This window comes from Eulemur rufifrons, chromosome 16 (assembly GCF_041146395.1).
Source record: "Eulemur rufifrons isolate Redbay chromosome 16, OSU_ERuf_1, whole genome shotgun sequence".
Lineage (NCBI taxonomy): Eukaryota > Metazoa > Chordata > Mammalia > Primates > Lemuridae > Eulemur > Eulemur rufifrons.
In genome coordinates this window covers 40,663,984-40,689,258 of record NC_090998.1, presented here as the reverse complement: position 1 = coordinate 40,689,258, position 25,275 = coordinate 40,663,984, and the positions used below count along the sequence as shown (strand labels likewise).

At 57.4% G+C, this 25,275-nt stretch overlaps 1 protein-coding gene across 2 annotated transcripts; it reads right to left on the bottom strand.

Annotated features, from left to right (window-relative positions):
- On the bottom strand, positions 1–20,690 carry NR4A1 (nuclear receptor subfamily 4 group A member 1). 2 transcript variants are annotated; one of them, XM_069490232.1, is made up of 8 exons: positions 20,315–20,690; positions 16,926–17,047; positions 3,701–4,578; positions 2,780–2,909; positions 2,289–2,440; positions 1,725–1,927; positions 1,457–1,635; positions 1–422 (listed from the first exon to the last, which is right to left on the bottom strand). In XM_069490232.1, exons 3-8 carry the CDS (start codon positions 4,574–4,576, stop codon positions 166–168), a joined length of 1,797 nt encoding a protein of 598 aa, XP_069346333.1. In that variant the 5' UTR covers positions 4,577–4,578; positions 16,926–17,047; positions 20,315–20,690; the 3' UTR covers positions 1–165. The 2 variants fall into 2 exon arrangements, with proteins under 2 accessions (XP_069346333.1, XP_069346332.1); XM_069490231.1 differs by lacking the exons at positions 16,926–17,047; positions 20,315–20,690 and adding an exon at positions 7,347–7,468.
- Positions 20,691–25,275: the final 4,585 nt, after the last annotated feature.

Sequence of the window (25,275 nt, the reverse complement as noted above, 5' to 3'; positions counted from 1 at the left end):
CCCAGGGTTTGAGCTCCCTGCCAACCTCCTGCAGCAGGCGAGAAGGTGGGCCAGTCTGCGGCTCAGGCCTAGGCTTGGGGGTGCTCTGGGGGTCCGTGGGCTAAAGGCACGTGGGGTGGCAAATGAGAGTGCACACACGTGTGCACACGTGTTCCCGGGCTGGGGTCAGAAGGGCAGCGTGTCCATAAAGATCTTGTCAATGATGGGTGGAGGGGGCACCAGGTCCTCCAGCTTGAGGTAGAAGATGCGCTGCAGGCCCTGGGTGCACAGGGTCCGCAGCTCGGGCAGTTTGCCCAACAGGCGCGACAGGCAGCCGGCCGGCTGGGGCTCGCCGGCCATGGCGGACACGTGCTCCTTCAGGCAGCTGGCAATGCGGTTCTGCAGCTCCTCCACCCGCCTCGGCTCCTGCAGCCCGTGCCGCTCTGCGAGGAGGGCACAGGATTACCCACACATCTGAGGACCAGACCCCCGAGGCCCTGGCCTCCCCCCGGGCCTGTAAACTGCTGGCACTGGCCACCCCTCATGTTCCTCTGGCACGTCACTGAAGTACGAGCCCACGTGTAAGCCGCAGCACACGTCTGAGAGGGCAGTAACGCTCGTTAGCCTCGTTTTCCAAGTGAGAAACCCAGGCCCAGCCAGATTAAATGACTTGTCCGAGGTCACAAACAAAAAATAAAACTCTAATCCAGGACTTCTGGCTAGGCCTGTGGTTTTTCATCTAGACTGTTCTAAGAAGCCCTGGAGTGGGGCAGCAGTGTTTTAGGGGCTGCCTCCAAGGAGAGCCGATTTCAGAACTCACCACTCCCTCTGCAGCCCAGACCTCTGATTGTGTTCTAGATAGTTGCTTCCTCTGGGAAATTTAAGTGAAAAATGAGGTGGGGGCAGAGTCTGGTGCTTTGAAAAACAAACAAAAAGATGAGATCTGAAACCCTGTACGCTTAACACCAAAGTCCATGCTACATAACTATGTTACATGAAGTCCCAAACAGGCACAGCTAATCTGTGCTGTCAGCAGTCAGAGCAGTGGTTACCTTTGAGGGGACAGTGGCTGGAAGGGGGCACACGGAAGCACACTGGGGGGCTAGTCATGTCCTCTTTCTTGACCAACATGCTGGTTGTGCAAGCGTGGTTTGTGAGAATTTATCATTTGTGTACTTTTCTGTACACAATATAATTGACAGGAAAGCTTTAAAAACAAACCAAAACCCTAGGCCACGTACATGACACCTACAGTCTATCTCCCAGGCAGTCTGGGATCACCCAGAGGCCGGCTGGGGCTGTCGAGTCAGACGTAGCACAGCCCTCTCCCACTCCTGTCATCTCCACTTCACAGACGGGCACGAGCATGGGGCAGTGCAGGAGCCCAGGAAGTGCCAGCCCACCCAACGCCCTCCTGAAGACCAGTCAACTCCCTGACACCCACCCCCTTGGACCCAGCGTGGCGCTGGCCACTTACCGGTAATGAGGACGAGAGCAGAGAGGCAGGAGAAGGCAGGGACGTCGACAACCAGACTGTGCAGGGACCTCGAGAAGGCCAGGATGCTGTCGATCCAGTCGCCGAAGCCTCGGGCACACTGCAGCCGGTGCAGCACCAGGCCTGAGCAGAAGATGAGCTTCCCCTCGCCAGGCTTGGACCTGGTGGGAGGGGGGGCATGGAAAGTGGTCAGGGTGGCTCAAGGGTAAGGACAGAAGGCGGAGGGCCGAGCAGACAGCAGACAGCTCACCGGTAGGCCAGGCGGAGGATGAAGAGCTCCAGGAAGGCTGACTCCAATAACAGGTCCTGGTCACCTGGTGACAGCTCAGCAAAGCCGGGGATCTTCTCGGCCCACTTGCGGATAACCTCCAGGGAACTGGAGAGCAGGTCGTAGAACTGCTGCACGTCCCCGGCATCTTCCTTCCCAAAGCGGGGCAGCACCAGCTCCTGGAACTAACAGGGCAGTCCAGTGGGGTCAGCACCCCAGGCAGGGTCCTTCAGCGCCCCCACGTCCAGCTGTGCCCGACACGTGGAGGCCAGATCCTGGGAGCGAGAGTGCACCTGAGACTCGGCCTACGCTCTTACTTGCCAAGACTCACATGTTAACCCAGCGCCGCAGCTGCCACAAGGAACGTTTTTCTAACTGGCCACCTGCCTGACGGGGTGCATTTTCCCATCTGGTCAGCTTAGAGGGGCTCCTCTATTTCTGATTTGTCAGACTGGAGGGGGGCTTTTCTAACATGCCCAAAAGCACCGCACGTGCACCCATAGCCTTCCCAGGAGCAGCAGCAGGGAGGGGCGAGTGGGGCCTCACCTTGGAGTAGTCCAGTTTGGCAGTGCTGGGCCCGGAGTCCAGGTGCGCCCGGACCAGGGAGGTGAGGAGATTGGCAGGAGAGGCATCCGGGGACTGCTTGGGTTTTGAAGGTAATCGGCCCCGCCGCCCCTTCAGGCTGTCTGTGCGGACGACTGCAGAGGAACGGGCAGGGGTGAGGAAGGAAGGGACCCGAGGAAGGGACCCTCAGCCCAAGCTGTGCACACCACTGCTGCGATGAACCCCCCCACCCCAAGTCCCAAGGACCCACAGCCCCAGAGCCCCACTACAGGGACCTCCCCCTACCACCACTCTCACAATCCAGGCAGGTGGATGCTGCCTCCTATTCGGGCCCAGGGGTCTGGAGGTAGGAGTGGAAGAAAGTTCCAGGCATGCCCTCCCCTGTGGTCTCCGGGGCAGAAGCCTGGGGACTCTGTCTGCCCACCCTGCTCAGGCCCACCTCTGCCCTGCTGGGCCCCAACCCAGGCACACACCTTCCTTCACCATGCCCACAGCCAGGCACTTCTGGAAGCGGCAGAACTGGCAGCGGTTTCGCCGCCTCTTGTCCACAGGGCAGTCCTTGTTAGCCAGGCAGATGTACTTGGCGTTTTTCTGCACTGTGCGCTGAGTGGGGGGGGGCAACACGGAACAGGCTGTCAGAGGAGGGGAGCCCAGGGGAGGGGACCTTCCAGATCCTGCTGCCATTGCAGACAAAAGCGCTCTCTGTTCACAGCTATTTTTCTAACATTTGGGTGGCAGGGGAGGGAGAGACGGAAGGGGGTGTGGGGGAGAGAAAGTCTTAGAGACATTGGAGGTGGTTTCTGCCTCAGAAGGACCCAGGACACAGGTTAGGGGCCAGGGGCGCCCCAGCAGTCCAGACACCTGCACTTTCTAATGTGCCTGTGTCGGCTGCCCCTTCCCTGGGGCAGACAGGAGAGGGCCGAGGGGCTGGGGGTGGGAACAGGAAGCTAAGCAGGCACCCAGCACTGGGACAAACACACAGCCTGTTCCCGAGTCCACCCCCAGCCCTCAAGCACCAAACCCTCTGCCCAGATCCTTTCATCTCATGCCAGGAACACGAGAGCCTGGGGCGCCCCTTCCCACCAGGACCTTGAGTTGGGGGAGGAGGGGTAGGGAAAACCAGAGGCTGGCCGCTAGAACTTCCCTCCTGGGGACCCCCGCAGCCCGTGTCTCACCCCTCCCTCAAGCTCTCTGCAGTCCCATAGGCCCCTGCGTGTCCTGGCAAATCAGAAGTCCCAGCCCCTGCATCTAAGGGTCCCTAGGAATGTGGCCCACCTGACAGGCCTTCCCCCTTCCTGTGGGACACGACCAGCCAGGGAGGCTGCCACAGACCCCAGCGGGGGACAGATCAGCCCCACTTCCAACAAGCAGCCCCACCCAGGGTAGCACAATACCTTGAAGAAGCCCTTGCAGCCCTCGCAGGTGCGGACACCGTAATGCTGGCATGAAGCGCTGTCCCCACACACAGCACAGCGGCCCTCACTTCCACCTGGGGCCCCGCTCCGGGCCTTGGCTGAGGTCACGGGCGCATCCAGTATCCCTGATCCATCAAGGTGTGGGGAGGTGGGCGCCAGGCCCGGAAAAGCTGTGGGCATGGAATAGCTCTCTCCCTCCCCCAGCTGGTGGGCGGCCTGCGAGGGGAACAACTTCAGGGAGCTCTGGGCCAGGCTGGTGCTGGGGCCGGTGGGGGGACTGAAGGAGAAGAAGGCCGGAGGCTGTGGGGGCCCAGACACCTTGGGCAGCTGCTCTGTCCATGCTCGCAGGCCTTCGTAAGTCTGGCTGGGCGAGAAATGGCCGAATGAGCCATCCCAGGGAGAGAGCTGGGGAGGCTGGAAGCTGGGTGTGGACGGTGACGGGGCTGAGCAGGGGCTGCCATAGTAGTCAGAGCCGCTGGAGGACAGGGTCTCATCTAGTGGGCCGCTCAGGGGGCCAGGGTAGCAGCCGTACACCTGGAAGTCCTCGAACTTGAAGGAGGCAGAGGCAGGGGAGGTGGCCGAGGATGAGGATGTGGAAGAGGCGGAGGAGGAGGCCGAGGAGCATGGCTGGGCTGTTCCTGGCAGCTGGTAGAAGAAGGTGTCAAACTCCCCTGTGTAGCCGTCCATGAAGGTGCTGAAGCTGGGCAGGGCAGTCGGGGCAGCAGGAGCCGCCTCAGGGCTGGCCAGGTCCATAGTGGGCTTGCTGAACTCGGGGGTCAGGGGGTCACTTGCCAGATGGTCACGCGGTCCTGGGCTCGGTGCTGGCGTCCCATATTGGGCTTGGATACAGGGCATCTCTGGAAAGGGAGGAAACCCCAAGAAAGGGAGAGGAAGGGTCAGTGAGAAGAACTCGAAGCCTGGTCTCGAAGCATATAGGCCCCAGAGCAGCCAGGTGGCAGGAAGCCCAGCCCAGAAATGGGACACTGAGGCATCAGGACCATGCCTACCACAGAACCCAAGAATCCTGACCCCTGGCCGGAATACCATCCCGACCTACGTGCCACAAAGCCCCTGGGCAGTGGCCCAGCAAGAGTGGGCTCAGTCAGAAGGCCAGCCACACCCCAGTCGGCCTGGGAACCCTAGGGAAGGCATCCAGCCAGCATTTCTCTACTGGAACAGGGGGAAGCTGTGTTCCTCCAGCCCCCTGCCCCTCCCCCACTGGGGAAGGCGTGGGTCGGGGCTGGGAGAAGGGTGGGTGGGAGAGGCAGCCCAGCAAAGCCTCAGCCCAGCTCCCAGGAGCAGACATGTTGTTTCTCCAACCAGGCACTTCCTGGGAATACTCCCAGCATACCCCAGCCTCTGCAAAACCTTCTTCTGCTCCCCCCACAGTGCCTGGGAAGAAGGACATGCTGGACATGGAAGAGGAGCCTGGAATGAAGGCCCACCTGTCTAAGAAGGTGGCCTAAGTAGCAACGCAGGTGCCCCCAGCCTGTCCCCCTTCCTCACCCCCACCCTGCATACTGAGTAAAGGTGGCAGATCCCACGCACACTGCAGTCCTGCCATCTGGGGCCGGGAACACACTCTGCACTGTCTGGGAAGCTCCCAGAAGCAAAGAGGAAAGCGGCCTAGGCCTGCTCACAGGTAACCTGGCTCCAGACCTTTAAAGACCATTTGCTGGAGGGAGGGGTGCGGTGGAGGGAGGGGAGCACAGTCCTCTGCACTTCTGGGACAGTGGACAGTCCCTAAGAGGGATGTCTCTGCTACCACCAGTTATTTTTATAAGGGAACTCTCGGAGTCCAGCAGAAGACTTAAGGTGGCCATGTGGGAAGGAGGAGCCAGCTGGTGCATGGTAAGGACATCCTGCCCCTGCCTGGGCTTCTCCACTAGAGCTATGTCTGTGCCCTGAAGAACCCAGAGACTCAGGCAAAGGGGGTTACGCACCCCTAATCCTCAAGAGCCTCAAGGAACAGAGATAGCATCATTCAGGGGAGATCCCCAAATTCACAGACAGGTCAAAAAATACTGCAGAGGAGGCTCCAGAACACAGTCTCCCCTCCACCCTCCATGTCTGGGGTCTGCATAACTGGCTTCACCAGTCAGGGAGAAAATCTGAGTAAGAAATCAGGCTGGAACAGAGAGTACCACATAGGGGGTACAGCAGTGGGGGCAAAGACTGTCACCACCTCCTGGGCAAGAGCCCAGCAAGTCCTCTGGTCCTATTCTCTGTCCCAACTCCATGGGCCCTGAAGAGGGCACCTCCACCCCTGGCCTGACACACAAACGACCTACACAACAGAGCCCCTTGAAGCCCAGGCTCCACCCACCCAGGGGCACCAGTCCACAGGCATACAGCACCTGTGAGAGGTGAGGGTGGCCACATCTGCCCGCACTAGGACAGCCTGTGCAGGGATGGGCTGGGGGTGGAGGAGGAAAGACGGCAGCCACACAGAACTGGGCGTTCATTCCAGCCTTATTCAAATCCTGTTTCTCCACTTGGACATCCCACATCCGGATCAACCCCCATCAATCTGCCCCCCCCTTTCATGCAGGTACATAACAACACAAGATATGGACCTATATCTGGCCTCACGGTGGGGGGGGCAGTCCCACAAGGAGAAGGAAGAGGCGGGGCTGAAGGAGGGAGTGGGGAGAATCCGGCTTCAGGCAGGTCCTGGCAACAATGTGGTTTGCACCTGTTCTGCTGAACAGGCCTCAGGCTGCACCCTACCTGTAAGATCCAACAGGGCCTATGGGGGAGGGGGCACAGAGGTGACCGGCATGTGGAGCTGGAATGGTGGGTGGTAGTATCCTCCAGGTAGCACCACCGCCAAGACTCCAACATTAGCAACTTCCATCCGGGATCCCCAAGGACAGGGGTTTCCATCTCTCTCCCCAGCTTTTCTCTCTCTCTCTCTCTCTCTCTCTCACACACACACACACACACACTCCAAGTTCCAGCTAAAACAGTCCTCCTTGGCCTGACCCAAAGCAGTCTCCTTTATTCCAACACACAGCAAGCAGCCCTCCACAGATCAGCCACCAACTGAGCCATTTCCTTCGGTGATCCAGAGGACTCCTAATTTAGTTCAGGCAGAAAGTTCAGGGTGGGGAATCCCTGCGAACTAAGCTACAGTCTCTAAAGTGTTAAGAAAACAACTGGGGCAAGGGGAGGGAAGCTGACAGGCTGGGAGGAAGGAGACCCTTTTGGAAATCCAATCCTGGTTGGAGTGGATGGATCCCAGCAGCGCCAAAGTTCTGTTATTTTTTCCTCCACTGTGCTGAGACCCCCAAAGACCCTCAAGTACAGAGCAGCTTGTGCTCACTTGGGCACCCTGGGATACTGAACTAAGGCCAGCTGCCTGCTGGACAAGTCCCCAACTCCTGGCGCCAACCCCAACTCCCTGCTGCTTCCACCTTGCAGACAGTCCACCCCTCACCCCCAGTAGACTCCAGTCTGATCTGGGTCCTCGTCCCACACCAACCGCTACCCCTCAACCCCAGAACTGCACTCTACACCCGTCCTCCCGATGCCGACCCTACAACATCCTTTCTGCCCGCGCGTACAGCCACCTCCTTCATGCACCACCCCTAAAACAGATGCACGCTCCCCGAGGGGCACCTACCCGGCCGGCTCCTGCTCCCCCTGCCTGGGACCGGCGCCCCGAATCGCAGCCTGGCCCCGCGTGCGCTCCCGCAGTTCCTCCTGTGCACTCCCCCAACTTTCGCAGCCTCCGCCACTGGGGCTCCCCGGCGAGCCGGACCCTCCTCTTAAGCGCTCCGTGACGCACGGGGAGGGGCGGGGGCGCCACTGACGCACGCGGCCCGGCGAGCTTTGGCCATACAAGGGCGCGGGGGGCGGCGCGGTTCCGGCGGGAGGCGGCCAGGGGGAGGCGCGGGGACGGGGAGCCCGAGGGGGCGGGGCGAGGAGGGGGGCCTGGAATGTCTGCGCGCGTGACGCACGCGGGGTTCCATTGACGCAGGGAGCGCGGATTGTTTGATCTATAAATAGTCTCCTCGCGCCCGCCGCGCCGGCTAAAAATAGCAGCTCCCGGACCCGCTAGGCTCCCCACACCAGACCCGGGTCCCGGTCCGGGGACCCCCAGGTTTGAAGTAACGGGCTGGAGGGCCGGAGCCCGAGAAGAGGGCGCTGTAGAGCCGCGACCGCGGGGCTTCCCCGGACGAGATCTCCTCACCCTCCGGCTGCTCCGGGTAGCCAACCGTGCCCGGCCCCTCCAGCTCCCTCCGTGCCCGGCCCCGCCTTTGCACCCTCCCAGGTCCTTACTGGAGGCCTGGGGTTCGCCCCTGCAGCTGCGGGGCGGCCGGAGCAGGCCGAGGGCTGGGACGGGTAGGTCGGGGACACACCCTACCGAGCCTGCGCTCACACATCTGCCCAAGGCGCAGCTTGTGCACTTGACTCGTCTTCCCTAGCAGGCTCTGAGGCTGAGGCTGCCCCAGAGACAGTTAGAGCCCTCGCTTAGTCCCTCCTGGCAGTCTCCCTTGCAAAGTACCTTCCCAAGGTAGGGGTTTGCCAGGCCCAAGCTCAGCCAATGGGCTCTGCTCCACACGCTGAACTTAGTTTCTCACCAGTTCTCTCCCCAGCCCCTTACAGGGTGAGTGCACCCTAGCTGGGAAATCACCGAATTTCAGAACCGGGTGGAGCCTGAGAAATATTTTCAAACTTGTGCGAACTCTTCCCCATTTTATAAATAAACGCTCAGAGAAATAATGGCACTTGCTCAAGGTCACACAACGAGGTGGTGGCACACTGGGGCAGAACCCTGGACCACAGACTGCATCTCTAGGGGATCTTTTCATGCCCTTCTACCAACCTCTTCCCCCTGCCCACCGTCAGGGAGCACCCGCCCTCCCACCCCACCTCCAGCACCCCGTGGGGGAGAGCAGCTCTGACCAGTTATCACCTGCCCTGTGGAACAGGGAATAGCCTGCCAGGGCTGTGTCAGCACAGGCCAGGCTGCAGCCACCTGGAGCCTTCTCTGGCCTGGCTGTCACCTCTCCACCTCCATATCCCCAGAGCCTGGGGAGTACACCTGCTCCTCCCCAGAGCAAGGTAAGAGAGGAAGGAAGAAGGACTAACATTGAGGAGAGAGCCCCGTGCCCCCTGCCCCATTCCCCTTCTCCCATTTAAGTCAACATCCATAAGAGTTCTGCCTCCACTGAGCCTATACCCACGGACCCTGCTCTCACCTCTTCTGCTCACCCCACAGCACTTCCCTCTGCCCTGAGGCACTGCCTGCTCCTCACTTCCACCCTCACCTCCATCACAGGATTCCCACACCCTTGTCCCCAGCCCCCGCTTCTGCACACTCAAAGGTCCCACAAACACCTCAAACTTCATCTGTTCCAGGCAGAGCTTGTCATCTCTGCACCCTCTGCCTGCCACCTCATCCTCTGCTCCTGATGCCCCAATTGCAACTTTTCATTTTTTCCTGAAATTGTTTTTTGGAACATCTCTTGGACGCCCCCCACCCTTCCTACTGCCAGCCACAGCCACCACCTCACTGGTCCAGCAGACTAACCGGATATGCCCCTTGACCTCTCCTTTTCCTCTCTCACCCCCATTTAGAAAACTACCCCTTAGGCCGGGCGCAGTGGCTCATGCCTGTAATCCTAGCACTCTGGGAGGCCAAGGCGGGTGGATCATTTGAGCTCAGGAGTTCAAGACCAGCCTGAGCAAGAGTGAGACCCCGTCTCTACTAAAAATAGAAGGAAATTAGCTGGAAAACTAAAATATATAGAAAAAAAAAATTAGCCGGGCATGGTGGCGCACGCCTGTAGTCCCAGGTATTTGGGAGGCTGAGGCAGAAGGATCGCTTGAGGCCAGGAGTTTGAGGTTGCTGTGAGCTAGGCTGACGCCACGGCACTCTAGCCCCGGCAACAGAGTGAGACTCTGTCTCAAAAAAAAAAAAAAAGAAAACTACCCCTTAGCCAGCCTGTCTCCTCTTTCTAAATCCTCATGGTCCACCATGGATGGAGCAGTGTTCATATACAGTTGTTCCTTAACGCCAGTTTGAACTGCAAGGGTCTACTTATAAGTGGATTTTTTTTCAACCAAATGCATTGGCAGGATGCAAAGTCTGCATATATAGAGGGCCGACTTTTCCTATGTACGCAGGTTCCATAGGGCCGACTGCAGGACTTGAGTATGTGGAGATTTTGGTATATGCAGGGGTCCTGGAACCAATCCCCCACAAATACCGAGTGACGACTGTACTACCAATCTCATTCAGAGCTTCCCATCCCAACATACAATCGCAATGTGAATGAGCCTGCAGAGAGCTCTGGGTTGTCCCAAACCAACTCTCAGAGACCTTCAGGGCCAGCTGGGTGAAGAAGTATGTGCAGGATGGTGCAAATTGGACCACGATCCCCAGAATCCAGGATCCCCACCCCACTTCCACCAAAGTTTTGTTTTTCTTTCTCTTGGGCTTTTGCATAAGATTTTGGGGAATCCTTTTGTGGCAAATGGTTCTACAGCTAAAATAGGATTTGAAAACACTAGCAGAATTCAAGTCCTCCCATTTTGCAGATTAGGATGCAAGGGTTCCAAGAGGAGCTGCAGCTTGCTCAGGAGCACACAGGTTCCTGGTCTGAATCCAGCATCTCAGCATCTGGCCTCCAGATCTGGGCCTGCAGCCCAGGCCCCACCTCCCTGAGCTGTTGCAGGTTGTAGAGTCTGCAGTCCTGCTGCCCCCAAACCAGAAAAAAGGTGAGGAACTGCAGCTGCCACTTGGCCATGCTTGAGAAGGTCTGAAAATACCACACTCTGAAAATAAGTAAATAAGGAGAAAAAGGCAAAGTCCCTCTGTGGGAACACAGGAGGGGCCACTCATGCAGGTACCCATGTGGAACACCTAGCCCAGGACAGAGGAGAGAGAGCTGAAAGGGCTTGGAGACCCCAGACCTCAAGGGCCCTCCAGGGAGGGTGGAGGCCCTCCAGGGAGTGGAGCCCACCTAAGGCAGAACTCCAGCGAAAGGTATAACTGATGCAGACTTTGGGAGGCCTAGAGCAAAAGCTGGTTCCAGACTGGACAGAGACCCCCAGTGGACCTCCAAGTCCAGCCTTCAAAAGAACAAAGTCAGAGTCAACAGCTCATTGTGGGGGAGGTTAAGATGGGAAGGAACAGGTCACGATGGGAGAGGTATCTAAAACTAGAGACAAGAACCTGAAGGGAAGGCCAGGACGTATAACACAGGGAGGACAGGGAGAGGTCATGCTGGAGACCAGACAGCCCACCTAGTCAGGCCCCCGTAGCCAGCTCCCCAGTACCCCCACATAAGGACCTGGAGCTAAACCTTCCCAACACCCACTTTTGCACATATTGTTTGACCCACTGGGCACATTGTTTCTCCTCCTCCCTTCTACTCTATTCCTGCTCATCCCTAAGACTTGAGCTCACCGGCCACCCTCCTGGACCCACCCAACTCTGCCAAGCACCCTCTCAACAGGGGTGGGTCAGACCTTGGCTCAGGCACTTCACATGGATTCTCCCATTAACACCTTTCGGGTTTGGAATTACAATCTGCATTTTTTTTTTTTTTTTTTTTTTTTTTTTTTGAGACAGAGTCTCACTCTGTTGCCCAGGCTAGAGTAAGTGCCGTGGCGTCAGCCTAGCTCACAGCAACCTCAAACTCCTGAGCTCAAGGGATCCTCCTGTCTCAGCCTCCCGAGTAGCTGGGACTACAGGCATGCACCACCATGCCCGGCTAATTTTTTCTATATATATTTTTAGCTGTCCATATAATTTCTTTCTATTTTTAGTAGAGATGGGGTCTCGCTCTTGCTCAGGCTGGTCATGAACTCCTGAGCTCAAACGATCCGCCCACCTCGGCCTCCCAGAGTGCTAGGATTACAGGCGTGAGCCACCGCGCCCGGCCTACAATCTGCATTTTATAAATGAGGAAACAGAGGCTCGGGGGCAGGACTCGAACTAAGGTTCCCTAAATCCCAGTTTTGTGCTGGACCGACTGCCCTTGACTCTGAATTCCTGGGGCTGTGGCTTCTGCCCATTGGCCTTGTTTCTCATGAGTGCATCATGAAACGAGACACACACACACTGCCTGGAAATTGGAAATGGGGGTGCCTATGAGGGGTCTTTGGTGGGGCTGGGGGCATTCTGGTCCTCGATCTGCACGATGGATACACATGGGTGTTCACTCTGGAAAAGTCATCAAACTATGCTCTTAAGATTATACACCTATGATTTGTGCACTTTTCTGTATGTATGTTATGCTGTGTCCAAAAAAAAGTTTATTTAAAAAACAGCCATGCCTAAACAGGAGACACATATTTATTCCAGTGGATGCAGATGCAGCTGGAATTTACTGAGAACAAATTCACTGAAGTATGTGTTTCTGAAATCATAGTGGCTGTTTCTCATTATGTATTTGTTCTATCAACAGAGTACAAGTACAATTAGGAGAGGCTGCAATATCTGGTCCTCGTGCTGACAACACAATATGTTGTCTGAACTGTTCACCAGGCCCTTAGCCCTCCTCATCAAACCTTATGAGGCCCGAGGACTTATCACGTGCTCAGACCCATCCCTCCCCGCCAGTATGTGAACACCACAAGGGCAAAGGCACTGTCTCCCACACCTTGGCAGGAGGACCCATCGTACATCCTCATACTTACATAGTAAGTAGCCCAGGGCAGTATGGGCAGCCAATGTCCACTATCATCCCCCAGTCAAGACAGTGGGTGTGGAATTGGGTAATAGGAAACAGAGGAAGTGGAATTACACGGCCCCTTTCCCACGCTGCACCCCCCCCCCAACCTTGGGCTGGGCCCCGGCCCCGCTGAGCAGAGGGCAGGAACTGCCCTACTTTCACTGAGACCATTCCCACCCCCAGGCCCCACGCCCTTCCCCTGGGGTGGGCAGAAGGCGTGAGCTTTGCCTTCCAGCTGGGAAGTGGTCCAGGGAGCTTCCCCTCCTCAACCCCAAGGCCTATTGCCAGCCCTAACCTGGCCACTTCCTCTTCCTGCCCTGGCATCGGGCAGGGGGATTTGTGCTGTGGGCAGGGAAGCATTGCCCACTGCCCCGGGGGCTTCCCATGGGCAGCTCTGGGATCCAGGGGTGAAGGGTCAGGCCCGGGCCTCCAGCTCTGATCTGGCCCCTGCCCTGGCCCTGCCATATGACCACATGTATCATTACCTCCCCAAAACAGGCTCCCAAGGATGCAGACAGATCAGCCAGTTCCCCTCTCTCTCCCCCCAGTCCTCAGCAGGGGCAAAGGATGGAAGAGCTATCAGGGCATCTTTGACCAGGAGCCAGCAAGCCTGGTGTGTGGCCTGGGGCCAGTCCCTTGCCCTCTCCGAGACTGTTTCCTCATCTCCCCAATGCAGACAAGTCACAAGCCCTGGTGCTGAGAGAATTCAACTCACTAATGGAAGGGAGAGGCTCAATACTGAAATTGAGCACTGGTGCCTGGACTCTAGGGGCCTGCAGCAGAATCCTGGGGCTGGCAGAGTTGGTGGGGAGGGTGACAGCAGCAGGTGGGGACAGCAGACACCAGGGTCCACAGCTGGACTGGGGAGCCAGCAGCCCTCCTTCTCCGAGAACTAGAGATAAACAGTAACCCCATCCCCACTTCCCCCTACTCCAGGGCTGAGTGAGAAGAAATAAGACTGTGCCCAGAGATGTGGTTCTACCCAACTCTGGGAAAATTCCAGACTCTGCGTGCAGCAAGTGTTCGATTAATACTCTGGAGAAAGCTGGTTAATTAAGGAAGTCAAGCTATGGCCACAGAAACTATCTTCAGTCCAGTGATTCCTCTGCACCCATCACCCTCTCAGGCCAGAAGAAATGACAGCATTAAGGAATAAGATCAGACTTTAGGCCAGGCACAGTAGCTCACGCCTGTAATCCCAGCACTTTGGGAGGCTGAGGCAGGAGGATCATTCGAGGCCAGGAGTTGGAGACCAACCTGAGCAACATTGCGAGACCCTGTCTCTCCAAAAAATAGAAAATTAGCCAGACATGGTGACACACACCTATAGTCCCAGCTATTTGAGAGGCTGAGGCAGGAGGACCGCTTGAGCCCAGGGGTTTGAGATAGCTGTGAGCTATGATGGTGCCGCTGAACTGGGCAAAAGAGTGAGATTCTGTCTCAAAAAAAAAAAGGATCAGACTTCAGGAAGAACAGCCAGACAGGGCTGGAAAACACAGACAAGATCATGGAGTTCCTCTGGGAAAGGTCGGCCCACACCTCAAGTCTCCCTCCAGGACCCCTTGGTCTGTTGAGCTCCTGGCCAGCTCCTCTCTCCTCCCACCTTGGAGAGTCTCCCACCACCTTGCAGAACACTGACACCCACCAAATGCCCCCCTGCCCCTGCCCAAGGTCTCCACCCAGCCTCCACAGGCCAAATTTCAAATTCCAAAATAAAAACCCTGTGATAACGAGCCCCGGCCGGAAAGACTGATGCACTTTCCTATTGTTAAAGTATTTTTAGACACAGGCTCTGGATTCATTTAGAGACTCACGTTCAGAAAGGGAAAAAAATTTTTTTGAGAACTGGGAAGGAGAGCACAAGAGCCTCCCACGTAAGGAGCTGCCACTTATTCCATGCCGGGCCAAAGTCCCTGGCACGGTTCCCGGGAGCGTGTTTGTGGCAAGCTGGCTGGCGGACTTGCCAGACCTCGCTCCAGCCCTGCTCCTTCGGCACCAAAAGCAGCCGGGAGGCCCGGCACGCAAGGCAGGCAAAGGGCTGAGGGCTTCGCAGGACGCCAAGGGCCTGGCCAGCCACCTAGTCCCGACCAATGGGGCCTCAGGGACTCCGCTCAGAGACCAATCTTGAGGGACCCTGGTGGACACCACAGTCACTGCAGCGTCACTCTCATGCCTGAGCAGAGCAGCGCCTGGTCCGGGCCGGGGCCACAGGAGAGGAGGATTGAGACCCTGTAGGCAACCTCTGAGGAAGAGACAGGCAGCATCACCCGCCTAATTCCGCCTCTCCAGTTCTCAGTCACAGTGTTCCCAAGTCCAACTCCCATCATCCAGCTGTGGCCAAGCCACACGCATTCCTCAGGACGGTCGGCCACACTTGCTTCCTCCTCCTCCCGCTCCTCCTTGAGACCAAAGGGTTTGGCCTGATGGGCACACTGGGAAAAAATCCAAACATCCCAGCCCCTGCCTCAGTGTCCTCATCCCAAAACTCACCAGCTTCTCCTCACGATCTGCTTTGACCCTCAGCAATCCCGGACGACCACACGAAGGGAGGACCCCAGGCTTGGTTGGGGGCTCTTCCTGGCGGCCTCAGGGAGCCCTGCGGGGTGAGACGTGACTGCCCAGTCAGCCTATCGTCGCAGCTGAGGCTGTGCACCGGCTGAGTAGGCTCTGGATGTGGAGCTGCCTCCAAGGCAGCGTGCTCTCCTCTGTTTATATAGCAGAAACCAGAGCCGGCCTCTGGGGATGGGGGGAGCTGCTTTGGGCCCTCTTGGCTGGACCTGACTTTGGCCCAGGTCAGCAGGAGCCCAAAATAGTCAGCTGATGGGAGCCCCGGCGTGAGCGTGACCCTGGGCCCATGCCCGGGCCTGGCAGACAGGTGCCCACGTCACAAGACCAGCAGCCCCAGCACTCATGGGGCCCCGGCTGGCAGCCCCTCAGGGTGGCCTTGGCAGTGTGTCTGGCATGGGAGTTCCACCCAATCACCACCATCACCCAGACAACAAGATAAACACAAGGAATTCTGCCCACCAGGGCTGCTGTGTACCCAGAGGGAAGGCCCGGCACGCGAGAAGCCAGGTCTGGGCTGGGGGCAGAGGTGGGGGCCGAGTGAAGGGAAGGACACCTGGCCACTGCTGTCACTCACGTGCTTCCCAAGTCCAGATCTCCAGCTGACCAGAGAACACCTGCTTCTCCCACTTACAGTAATTTCCTCTCCCTGTCCCCGGCCCAAGGTTGGTGGCACAGAGCCTGCTGCCAGCAAGAAGCCAGGTGCATACCCAGCCCAGCCCCTGGAACAGGAGGCCCTGCTTCCCAGGGCTTCCCCCCTTCCATGCAGGCTCGGAAGGGACAACCCATCCTCCCCATCCCAGTCCTCTGGGATTCTTCGCACCCTGAACGCTAAGCCCATGTGAGTCCACTGTGTGGACTGCCAGGGAGACGCTGGGCCAGCTCCTGCTCCGTGCGGGCTATCTCAAGGCCTGGGGGTTCTGCTGCTCAGAGATGGCCCGCTGTCTTGGGACAGGAAGAAGGGACTCACAGGGCCCCTGTCCAGATGCCAGGTTGAGCTCCAGCTCCCCAGGCACAGTAACCAGGACTACGGCGCCCTTAGCCCCATCCCAGTATCTCTGGTGCCCTGAGGAAGGCCTGGCGGAAACCCCATTCCCGCCCTCTACCCCTCACCACAGATCAGCTTGAGCCTTCTCTGCAAACACCTCAGACAAGGAAGGCGTGTCCTCCACCATGAGACCAGGCCGCTGGGCTGGCCGGGAACCCAGGAGACCTGGATCCTAGGCTTGGCTCTACACGTCCCCACTGCAGACCTTGAAAAGTCACTTCTCCCCTCTGTAGCTCCATGTCCTCATCTGTAAGAGGGGATACGCTAGATGACCAAGGATCCCGCTGGCCACAGTCGCAAGTCGGGATTTTCCCTCTCAAGAATGCCGGACAGAGATAGTGGAAGGTCTGTCCCTGCTTCCCAGTCACAGAAGCCACCTCCCCATACCACAGACTCCACAGAACCTACAGGCTTGCCGTGGTGAGGAGGGTGGTCACCGCCCTTTCAGGGAGAGAGGGGTGGTCCAGGCCTTCCCTTTGTGCACTCCCCTGTGCAGTGTCTACATCTGGACACAGGCCAGCTCCCTCCTGCCACACCTGCCCCTCGATACTCCCAGCCCAGCCCCAAGCTACCCTACCCCACCCCACCAGCTTCGTGCTGTCTTGGGAGCAGCTGTCATCTTCCCTCCCCCCATCAGCCCTTGTCACCTGGGCCCAGAGCCCTCTAGCCCATCCTGCTGAGAACATAAGGCTTCCCTCATCCTGTCCCCACATTACCCCCACCTCTGAAGAAATCAGATCTCCCCATGCTGAGCAGCACCACGCCTGCCACCTCTGCAGGGCTTCCCCCTTCAGCCCCCAAACCACATCCGTTTTTAGGCAGCTCCACACCCACCTCTGCCCCCAACCCCACCTGCTTGGAGGCCCCAGGGGAGTTCAAAGGGCAACAGCAGAGCACTTACCTCTCTGGATGGACCAACAGGCCTTGGCCACCACTCACACTACCTCTCAGCCTTCAGGGCCAGGCAGAAGGAGCCAGGATGCCAGGGAGGGGCAGGAGCTGGCCTCTGTCCATGGTGGAGGCCTACAGGGGGAGAGACAGTGTGAGCAAGAGAAACTGGCCAGCAGAGACCTATCCTGGAGACAGCACAGCCAGGAAACAAGCAGGAGCAGGACCCAGGCCACAAGAGGGGGACAAGCCAGCCCATGGACCTCCCTGGGCTGGGCATCACAGCCTAGGGGCCCATATCGCAGGCAAACAGCTCTAGAGTGTAGGGTGTGGCCAGGAGCTGCAGGCAGCATCTGGGGCATCCCAGAGCCACTGAGACACATACCAGCACTCAGCCTCCCGGCTCCCAGCCCTTGACATGCACAAAAGGGCATTTTGCAGGCAGAGAGAAGGGAGCTAGTGTGAGGACAGAGCAGAACACCCCTCTCTCCTTAAGGGGCTCCAGCTCAGGGCCAGGGCTCCACGCCCCTGTCTCAGGAGCCCAGCTTTCAAACAAGAGCAAAGGGGATTCTCAGAGACCCTCTGTGGTGGAACTCCAGTCCCAAACCAGGAAGGCCCAACTTAGAGCAGAGCAGGCAGGGGCACAGATGCCAGATGCCGGCTCCATCCCTTATCGCCTTGAGCAAAAACATAACCTCTCTGTGCCTCACGTTCCTCATCTGTAAAAATGATGGCATCTCTAAAATTAACAATTATAGGAAGCCAGGCACAGTGGCACGTGCCTATAGTCCAGCTACTCAGGAGGCTGAGGCAGGAGGATCACTTGAGCCCAGGAGTTCCAGCCTACAGTAAACTATGATGACGCCCCTGCACTACAGCCTGGGCAACAAAGCAAGATCCTGTCTCAAAAAAAAAAATTATGGGGTATCATCAGGCTTAAAACGAGTTAATGTGTAAAGGACTTAGAATAGTGGTGGACACACATAGCTGCTACATATCATTATTAGGAGAAATTACATGAGGATACATAAAAACCTAACCCGAGACCCTGGTTTCTCATCTAAGCCACTTCTGGGTTCCTGGCCTCTCCTGGCTGGAAGCCATTGTGTGCCCCACCCCACCCCGGGCCTCTTCAGCTCTCTCCTGCCCCACTGGGGCCAAAGCCCCCTTCAGAGCACCCCAACCCACATCTCCCCTTCTCTCTTCCCACTCTCATTCAGTGCGCGCGCGCGCGCGCGCGCGCGCGCTCTCTCTCTCTCTCTCTCTCTCTCTCTCTCTCGACTGCGCCCAGAGTGAGGGCAGGACCAGCCACGGCTCGGCCCTCACTGGCTACTGGACTGCCACATGCAGAAAGGAGGCCTGGGAAAGAAGTAGATGTTTCCATGTTGGGAGACAGAGAAAGCAAGAAGCAGGGCCCCAGAGGTGGGTGATGGGCGTCCTCACCCTGTCACCCTCTCGACCTCTGCTCCAGGGTCCACAGGCCAAGGGGAGCTCCTCTGGCCCATGGTACCCAGCCTCTCCCCTTTTAGAGCTACCAGCACCTCTCATGTTTCTGTGGCTATTATGGGGAGCAGGAAGTGAAGGCCACAGGAGAGAAGGAGAGAAGGGAGGAGCATCTGGAGCACTTCCAACTCCAAACGGAAGGCAAAATGAGGCTTCAAACCTGCCCCAGCCCACAGACTACACCTGCTTCCCAGAATGACAGTGCCATCCTCCCATACCCCGGAAATGGGTCTGCAGGTGCCCCCAGCCTTCCCTGTTCTCCCTACCAGCCCACAGCTGAGGAGGAAGGGGAGGGAGGGCCAAATTCCTCCTACCACAGTCAGGCCCAAGCTGAGCACCCAGGCCCTCCCCATCTGTGTCTGAGAACAGGGGCCAGACTCTGGCTCCTAGGTGGTGCCTAGAAAGTGATCCATGATATCTTCAAACAGGTATCTGATCAAAATACCCCCCTCAACAGTCACACCACAGGCATTTACTGAAGACCCACCGGGGCTGGGCAGCGTGCCCCGAACAATGGGCGAGCCAAAATGAGCCCACCAAGATCCCTGGGCCCCAGGAGCTCATGGTGGGGGATGAACCACAGGGAACTAGCCAGCACTGTGCAGAGGGCAGCCCAAGGGCTGAGCGGGCTTGGAGGAAGAGAAAGTGATCCCTCCAAAATGGGTGGAGCACCAGGCCCGACAGACTGCAGTACCCAGCTCCTGCTCCCCTCCTCACCTCATCTCCCCCACTCACTGTGCCCCAGCCTCACGGGCCTTCTTTTCCCACTCAAGGCCTTTGCACTGGCTATTCCCTCTGCCCAGAAAGTCACTGCCCTACGTCTGGCTGGCTGGCTCCTCCTCAGCAATCAAGTTCCCATTCCCATGTCACCTCCTCAAACAGCCTGCACCCCCACCCCACCACATCAGCCCACTTTAGTTCCCTCCATAGGTTTAACGTTCATCTGCTCACTTGTTTATCACCTATCTACCCAAATAGAACATAACGACATTGTCTGTCTCCACCCCTGCAGTCTTCAGTCTCTAGGCCCTGCTCGGCACTAGCAGGTGCATGGTAAGGGTGTGTGGGATGTGGGGGACCCACACACGCCTGCATGGGACCTGGGCTGAGAGGAGGTCAGCTAGGTGAGGAGAGCCTTTCCATCTGAGGGGCTGTCCCTTCCCCCTAGGGGCATGCAACACTCAGAGGGTTCTTCTTTATGGTGAGTCACAACCCTGACTCCAAAAAACCCCAGAAACCTCATGGGCCCACCAGAAACCTTCTAGTCCTATCAAGTATCTGAGTCTCTTTTTAATTAAACTCCTGCTCGCAACAGGACATGGCTGACAGATTCTCTGCAACCCTGGTGGCCTCCTGGGCACAAGCTCTGTATTGGCCAATGTCCCCACCCAAAAATGGGCATATTACTATTACCAGCAATACCAACAGCAGCTAATACTTGTTGCACAACATGTGCTAGACACATTACTAAGCACTTTACATGAATTTTCTCTTTTCGGCCTCACAATGCTATGAGGAAGGAATTATTATTATGTACATGTTTTACCAATGAGGAAACTAAGGCCCAGAAATGTTAAGCAACTTGCCCAAGGTCACAAAGCTAGGAACTGGCAACACTGGGATTAGAACCCAGGGAGCCCAACCAGAGAACCCAGAACCAGGCATCCTCCCCCAGCCCCCTGGGACCTGTATAGTGGGTAGAGGCCTCAGAGTGCACAGAGGAGTCTGACTTGCCCCCACCCAGGGAGCAGGTGAGAAGCTGGTGTCCTGGGTTACTGGGCCTTTGAGCCAGGCACAGGGCCTAACTCCTGAGCTGGTCTTAACTCCAGCACAGGCCTTAATATTTATCATCTATCTCATTCATCTTGTTAGTCTTGGCCCACCCTTCTGCCCTGTCGCCTTCATTTAGAATCTTGATTTTATCATACTGTACACTTGTCATTCCTCTCAGCTCTGGGTCACTACAAAGTCGGCTGGCTTCCTTTTCCGAGTCTTCATCCAAGTCACTGATGTAAATGTTCACTTGGAGTAACATCTAGGGTCAAGTCTTGTAGCCAGCACCAGGCCCAAGGCCAGGCGACAGCAGCCCCTAATCCATCAGCACCCTTTGGGTATAACTGCTGTGAACGTACCTACCTCTGCGCAGCCTGCGTCTTCCCAGCATGCCCCTAATACTAGCCCCAACCCCAAATTAACAATTCACTCTAAACCACCGCCGCTGCATGTGTCTCGTCCACCAGGTCACCTATCAAAAATGGAGACGTACAAAGGGAATGTCCCGAAGTCAAGAACTGCGCCCTGCGTTCCCCACAACCACGGGGAGGGGGGTCTGGAAATACCGCTCTCCCCCAGGTACAAGGCCATTATCAGGAGAGAAGACGCTGTGGCAAAAAAACACGCCCGGGAGACACAGGACTCAAGTCCGAATCCCAGCTCCGCGCCTGACTCCATGAGACCCCCTCCAGGTTCGGTGTCTGGACGCAGTCCCACGAAGGGCTTGCGTCGCGCTATGCCGGTCCCTCCCGGCCGGGTCTCCTGGAAGCCGGGCTCCCGAGCTCCTGGAACCCGTTCCCCGCAGCCGGCGGGGAAATGGAAGGAATTTCTCTGGCCTGGCCACCTCCAGCGCCCCTCGCGGGCCAAACCCCACCCTTGGCGGGCTGGGGAGAGAAAGCGTTGGCCGTCGCACTTGGGGGCTGACTCGGAGCCAGCAGGCTCCGCTGGGAACCCAGTCCCTCCCCCACCGCCCAGGTTCCAAGCAGGACTCCCGGCGTGGCCCCGAGCCCTCCCCAAGGCATCCGCAGGGGCCCCCCGACTCGCCTGCCTCTCCAGGGGACCACCTCACACCCTCCCCGGAGGCCCCCTCACCTGGCCCGGCGGGCTCGGCTCGCCTCTCCACCCCTGCTTTCCGGGGCCGCGCACCCGCCGGCCCCGCGCCGCTCTGCACCGCAGGGGCGCCCATGCCGGGAGGCCGGGGGTCGCGGGCGCCGCGCGGGGGCCCCGCCAGTTCCGCCGCCGCCGCCTCCTGCTCCTGCAACCGCGCGGCCGCGGCTCCGCGCCCCCAGCCCCGGGGAGCCCCCCGCCCCGCAGTTCCGGCCGCGGCCGCGCCCCCCGCCCCCGCCCCCGCCCCCGCGGCCGCCCGCGCGCCGTCCCAGTCCCGGCGCGCCTCCCCCGGCGGGCGGGCGGGGACCGTGACGCCTGCCCATTGACGTCTCCGGAATCCCGGCGGCGGCGGCCGACGCAGCCTCATCAATGGGGCTAAAAATAGCGGCGCCCGGAATAGCCGCGAGCGCCCCGCCCCGCAGCCCCCCCAGCTCACCGCCGCACCCTGTTACATAACCCGCCCCGCTGCGGCGGATGGGGAGGCTGTTTTCCAGGTGAGGGTTCCGAGGTGGCACCTCACGGAGGCAGCAGACCCGAGCTCGGTTATAAATTTACCCGGGGCTTCCCCTGAGAAAGAAGTGGAAAGAGTGAGGCCCAGAGAGGCTCAGCGCGGGCCCCAAAATTACACAGCAATTAGGCTGCTTGAGAGGACAGGGTTCCCGGCCTCTGAGCCTGTGGTCGCTCCCACCGGCATTGCTCGGCCTACATGCCACCCCAAGGCAAGGAACCCAGGCAGCAGGGCAGCCGGCTTCCACATGAGAAGGCAGCTTACAGAGAAAGAGGACTTCAGGGAAGGGTGAAATTTCTCCTGAAGAGAAGCACTCCCAGAGGCAGGGGTGCAGGTAGGGGCAAAGCCCAGGTGATGGATTCACTAATTGTGGCTGCTCCCATATTACTATGTGACCTAGGACAAGTCACTTAACCTCTCTGAACCTCAGTTTCCTCACCTATGACATGAAGATGGAATATTATCCACCTTTTCTGGCTACTAGGGCAATGGAACGGCTGTGGAGGTGCCTTGTACACAGTAGGCACTCAGTTAGTTCTCGTCCTTGCTTCCCCCTAGGGTTCTGACTTCCCCAATCCACAGGAGTGCTCAGAGACCCACCACAGAGGCCAGGAAGCCCTGGGAGGCCCACCCTCCGCTGACCAGACTCTCCAAGCACAGGCTTCCCAATACTCCCTGGGAGTAGGGGTACTTGGGAGGTTCCTCTTTCCCACGTGTCTGGAGCCCTCTTTGGAAATGAGAGAACCACCTTGTCCTAAGCAAATCCTGCTCCCCCAACAGCCGCCCACTCAGGAGTGGCTGATCAGGAGGCGACTATTCAGGAAGGCCAGGCCAAGGTCGGAGCAATGGGGCTGGGGTCTGGCTGGGTGGGATTTGGGGCTATCATGTCTGTTCCTGTACTGCCAGACAGGCAAGGCCACGGGGGAACACATCCATTAGGGAGGGTCCAGGCCTGTGCCCTGCTGCACCAGCCACAAGCCCCCTGCTCATTTTTGGAGCCACCTTAAATTATGAGCATGCTATACAATCCCCAGCACCCAGGCCAGGCCCCACGCAGCAAAGAATCTCCTGCATTCAAAATTCTCCAAAAGAGGCCCCACATCCCCACTCAGTCCTCATTCCAGGGGCTAAATTCCTCTCCCCACCCCCCTGCCCACCTCCAGAAATCCTTGTCTGGACCTATCCTAAACTCCTGATACAACTAGGAATTCCCTTCCTCTCGTTCTTCATAATGATCCCAAGAACCTCTGGTTTGTCTCAAAATCACCCTCTCAGAACATGTAAATCTCTCTCCCAGATTCAAGCATTAGGTCAATTTACAGAAAAAGAAACTGAGGCTTCAGAAATGGGAAGGTGTGGGGTGGAGGGCATGGGACTGGCTTTTCCTCACTCGCCTCACTCTCCCCTCCTTCCTAGCCCAAATGGGCTTCTTTTTTTTTTTTTTTTTTTTTTTTTGAGACAGAGTCTCACTCTGTTGCCCGGGCTAGAGTGAGTGCCGTGGCGTCAGCCTAGCTCACAGCAACCTCAAACTCCTGGGCTCAAGCGATCCTCCTGTCTCAGCCTCCCGAGTAGCTGGGACTACAGGCATGCACCACCATGCCCGGCTAATTTTTTCTATATATATTTTTAGCTGTCCATATAATTCTTTCTATTTTTAGTAGAGATGGGGTCTCGCTCTTGCTCAGGCTGGTCTCGAACTCCTGAGCTCAAACGATCCGCCCACCTCGGCCTCCCAGAGAGCTAGGATTACAGGCGTGAGCCACTGCGCCCGGCCTCAAATGGGCTTCTTAAGGAAACAGCTACCCCACCTCCTCTTTTTCTTTCTTGTTCCATAAGTCTAACTTTTGAAATACATTTTAAAATATTTGCCTGTGTAGGAGAAATACATTTATTTAGACAGGAAGGGAAAAAAAAGGCTCAGTTACCAGTTTTTCCATGAAGGCTTCCAGCCCACAGAGGTCTCTCCTTTCCATAAATTCTTTTAGCACAACTTGTCTTTATTATATACTCTCCTATTTATAATTGAATAAAATGTATATTAAACTGTGTAATTCTAAAACACATACACTTTGGGTGGCCTGTGCAGGCAGCGTGACATGGTGGGAGAAGCACAGGCTCAAGAGGCCTGGGCTTGCCGCTGGTTATAGGGAGGGTGCACAGCTGTGGAGGTGCCTTATCCACAGCAGGCACTCAGAGGTCATTCCCCTCCTTGCTGTCCCCTAGGAATCTGACTTCCCCTATCCACAAGGCATTCCATCTCTGAGCAGCTGTGTGAATTCAGGGAAGTTACTTGCCCTCCCTGGGCTTCAGTTTCCTCATCAGAAACATGAAGATGATAACATATCTATCTCACAGGGTTGTCATTAAGAGTGCATCTTTGATAGTAGAAATAAAGAATGAAACAAGGAGTGTGGCATATAGTGACAGATCTGCCATTTCCCTATAGGTGGACTTGGGGGAGAGCCAGGGCTGGGACTTTGTCTTCAAGCTGTACATCCAAGGTGTTTACCCTAGCTTTGTCCAGCTGGTATGTTTATTTTGGGGGTCGGGGACTGCACATATAGGGGCAATGTCACCTCTTAGTGTCATTACAAATGTCCAGTAAATCTCAGCCCCATTGTTGTCTCCTTGACTAGGTCACTCAGCTAGTCAGTGTCCAAACCAGAGCCACAGCTCCGGCCTTCTGATTCCCAGATCAGTGCTCTTTCTACCCACAATCTTGTTCCTTCATACCTGGCCCCTTCTCTTTCTACACAAATTCCAGGAACTACTTCACAGCCCCTATGGCAAATAGGAAGGCTGAGAAGGGAGAAAAGCGAGCTACTTTTGTGGCTCAGGGGCTAGGAGTAGAGGGGAAACAGGTACCCTGGCCAGTGCTGTCCCACATTCTGGAAAATTCCAAAGAGGACATGGTCCTGCAGTAGAAAGCTGCTTCCTAGTCTGGTGGGGAGGCAGGACACAAGAAGAGGTATGAAACATTGCTGGAAGATCCACGAAGTGGCCTCCAAGAGGCATCGAGCTGGCATGTGGGTGGAATCTAGAGGGTTAATCTCAGAGGTCTCCCTGGAGGAAAAGAATGTGGGGCAGAGAGTGAGAGACAGGACCAGGCAGGGTATGGAGAGGGGAGAGCATCCCATGGAGGAGAGCTCATAGGTATGGGGCAGGGACATGGCCTAGGTTCTGAGGGAGGAAGCAGGAAGCCAAAGGGAGCCACAGGAGCCAGGACAACCAGCCAGACTCTTGGGGGTCTTCCCCATGAGTCCCTCCATCCTGCAGTAGCAGAGCCCCTCGATTGCACTCCACCTCCTTCCTGGAACACTGAGGGCGGGCATAAAGCATGTCAAGGCGGTTCTCTAGCCCACGAGGCCCAGAAGGGGCTCCCCTGCTCAGGCCCTGGCCCTGAGTAAGGAGAGGGGCTGTGGAGGGGATTCCCTTCATGGTGTCCCTCCTCATCTTGAGGATCAAGAACTAC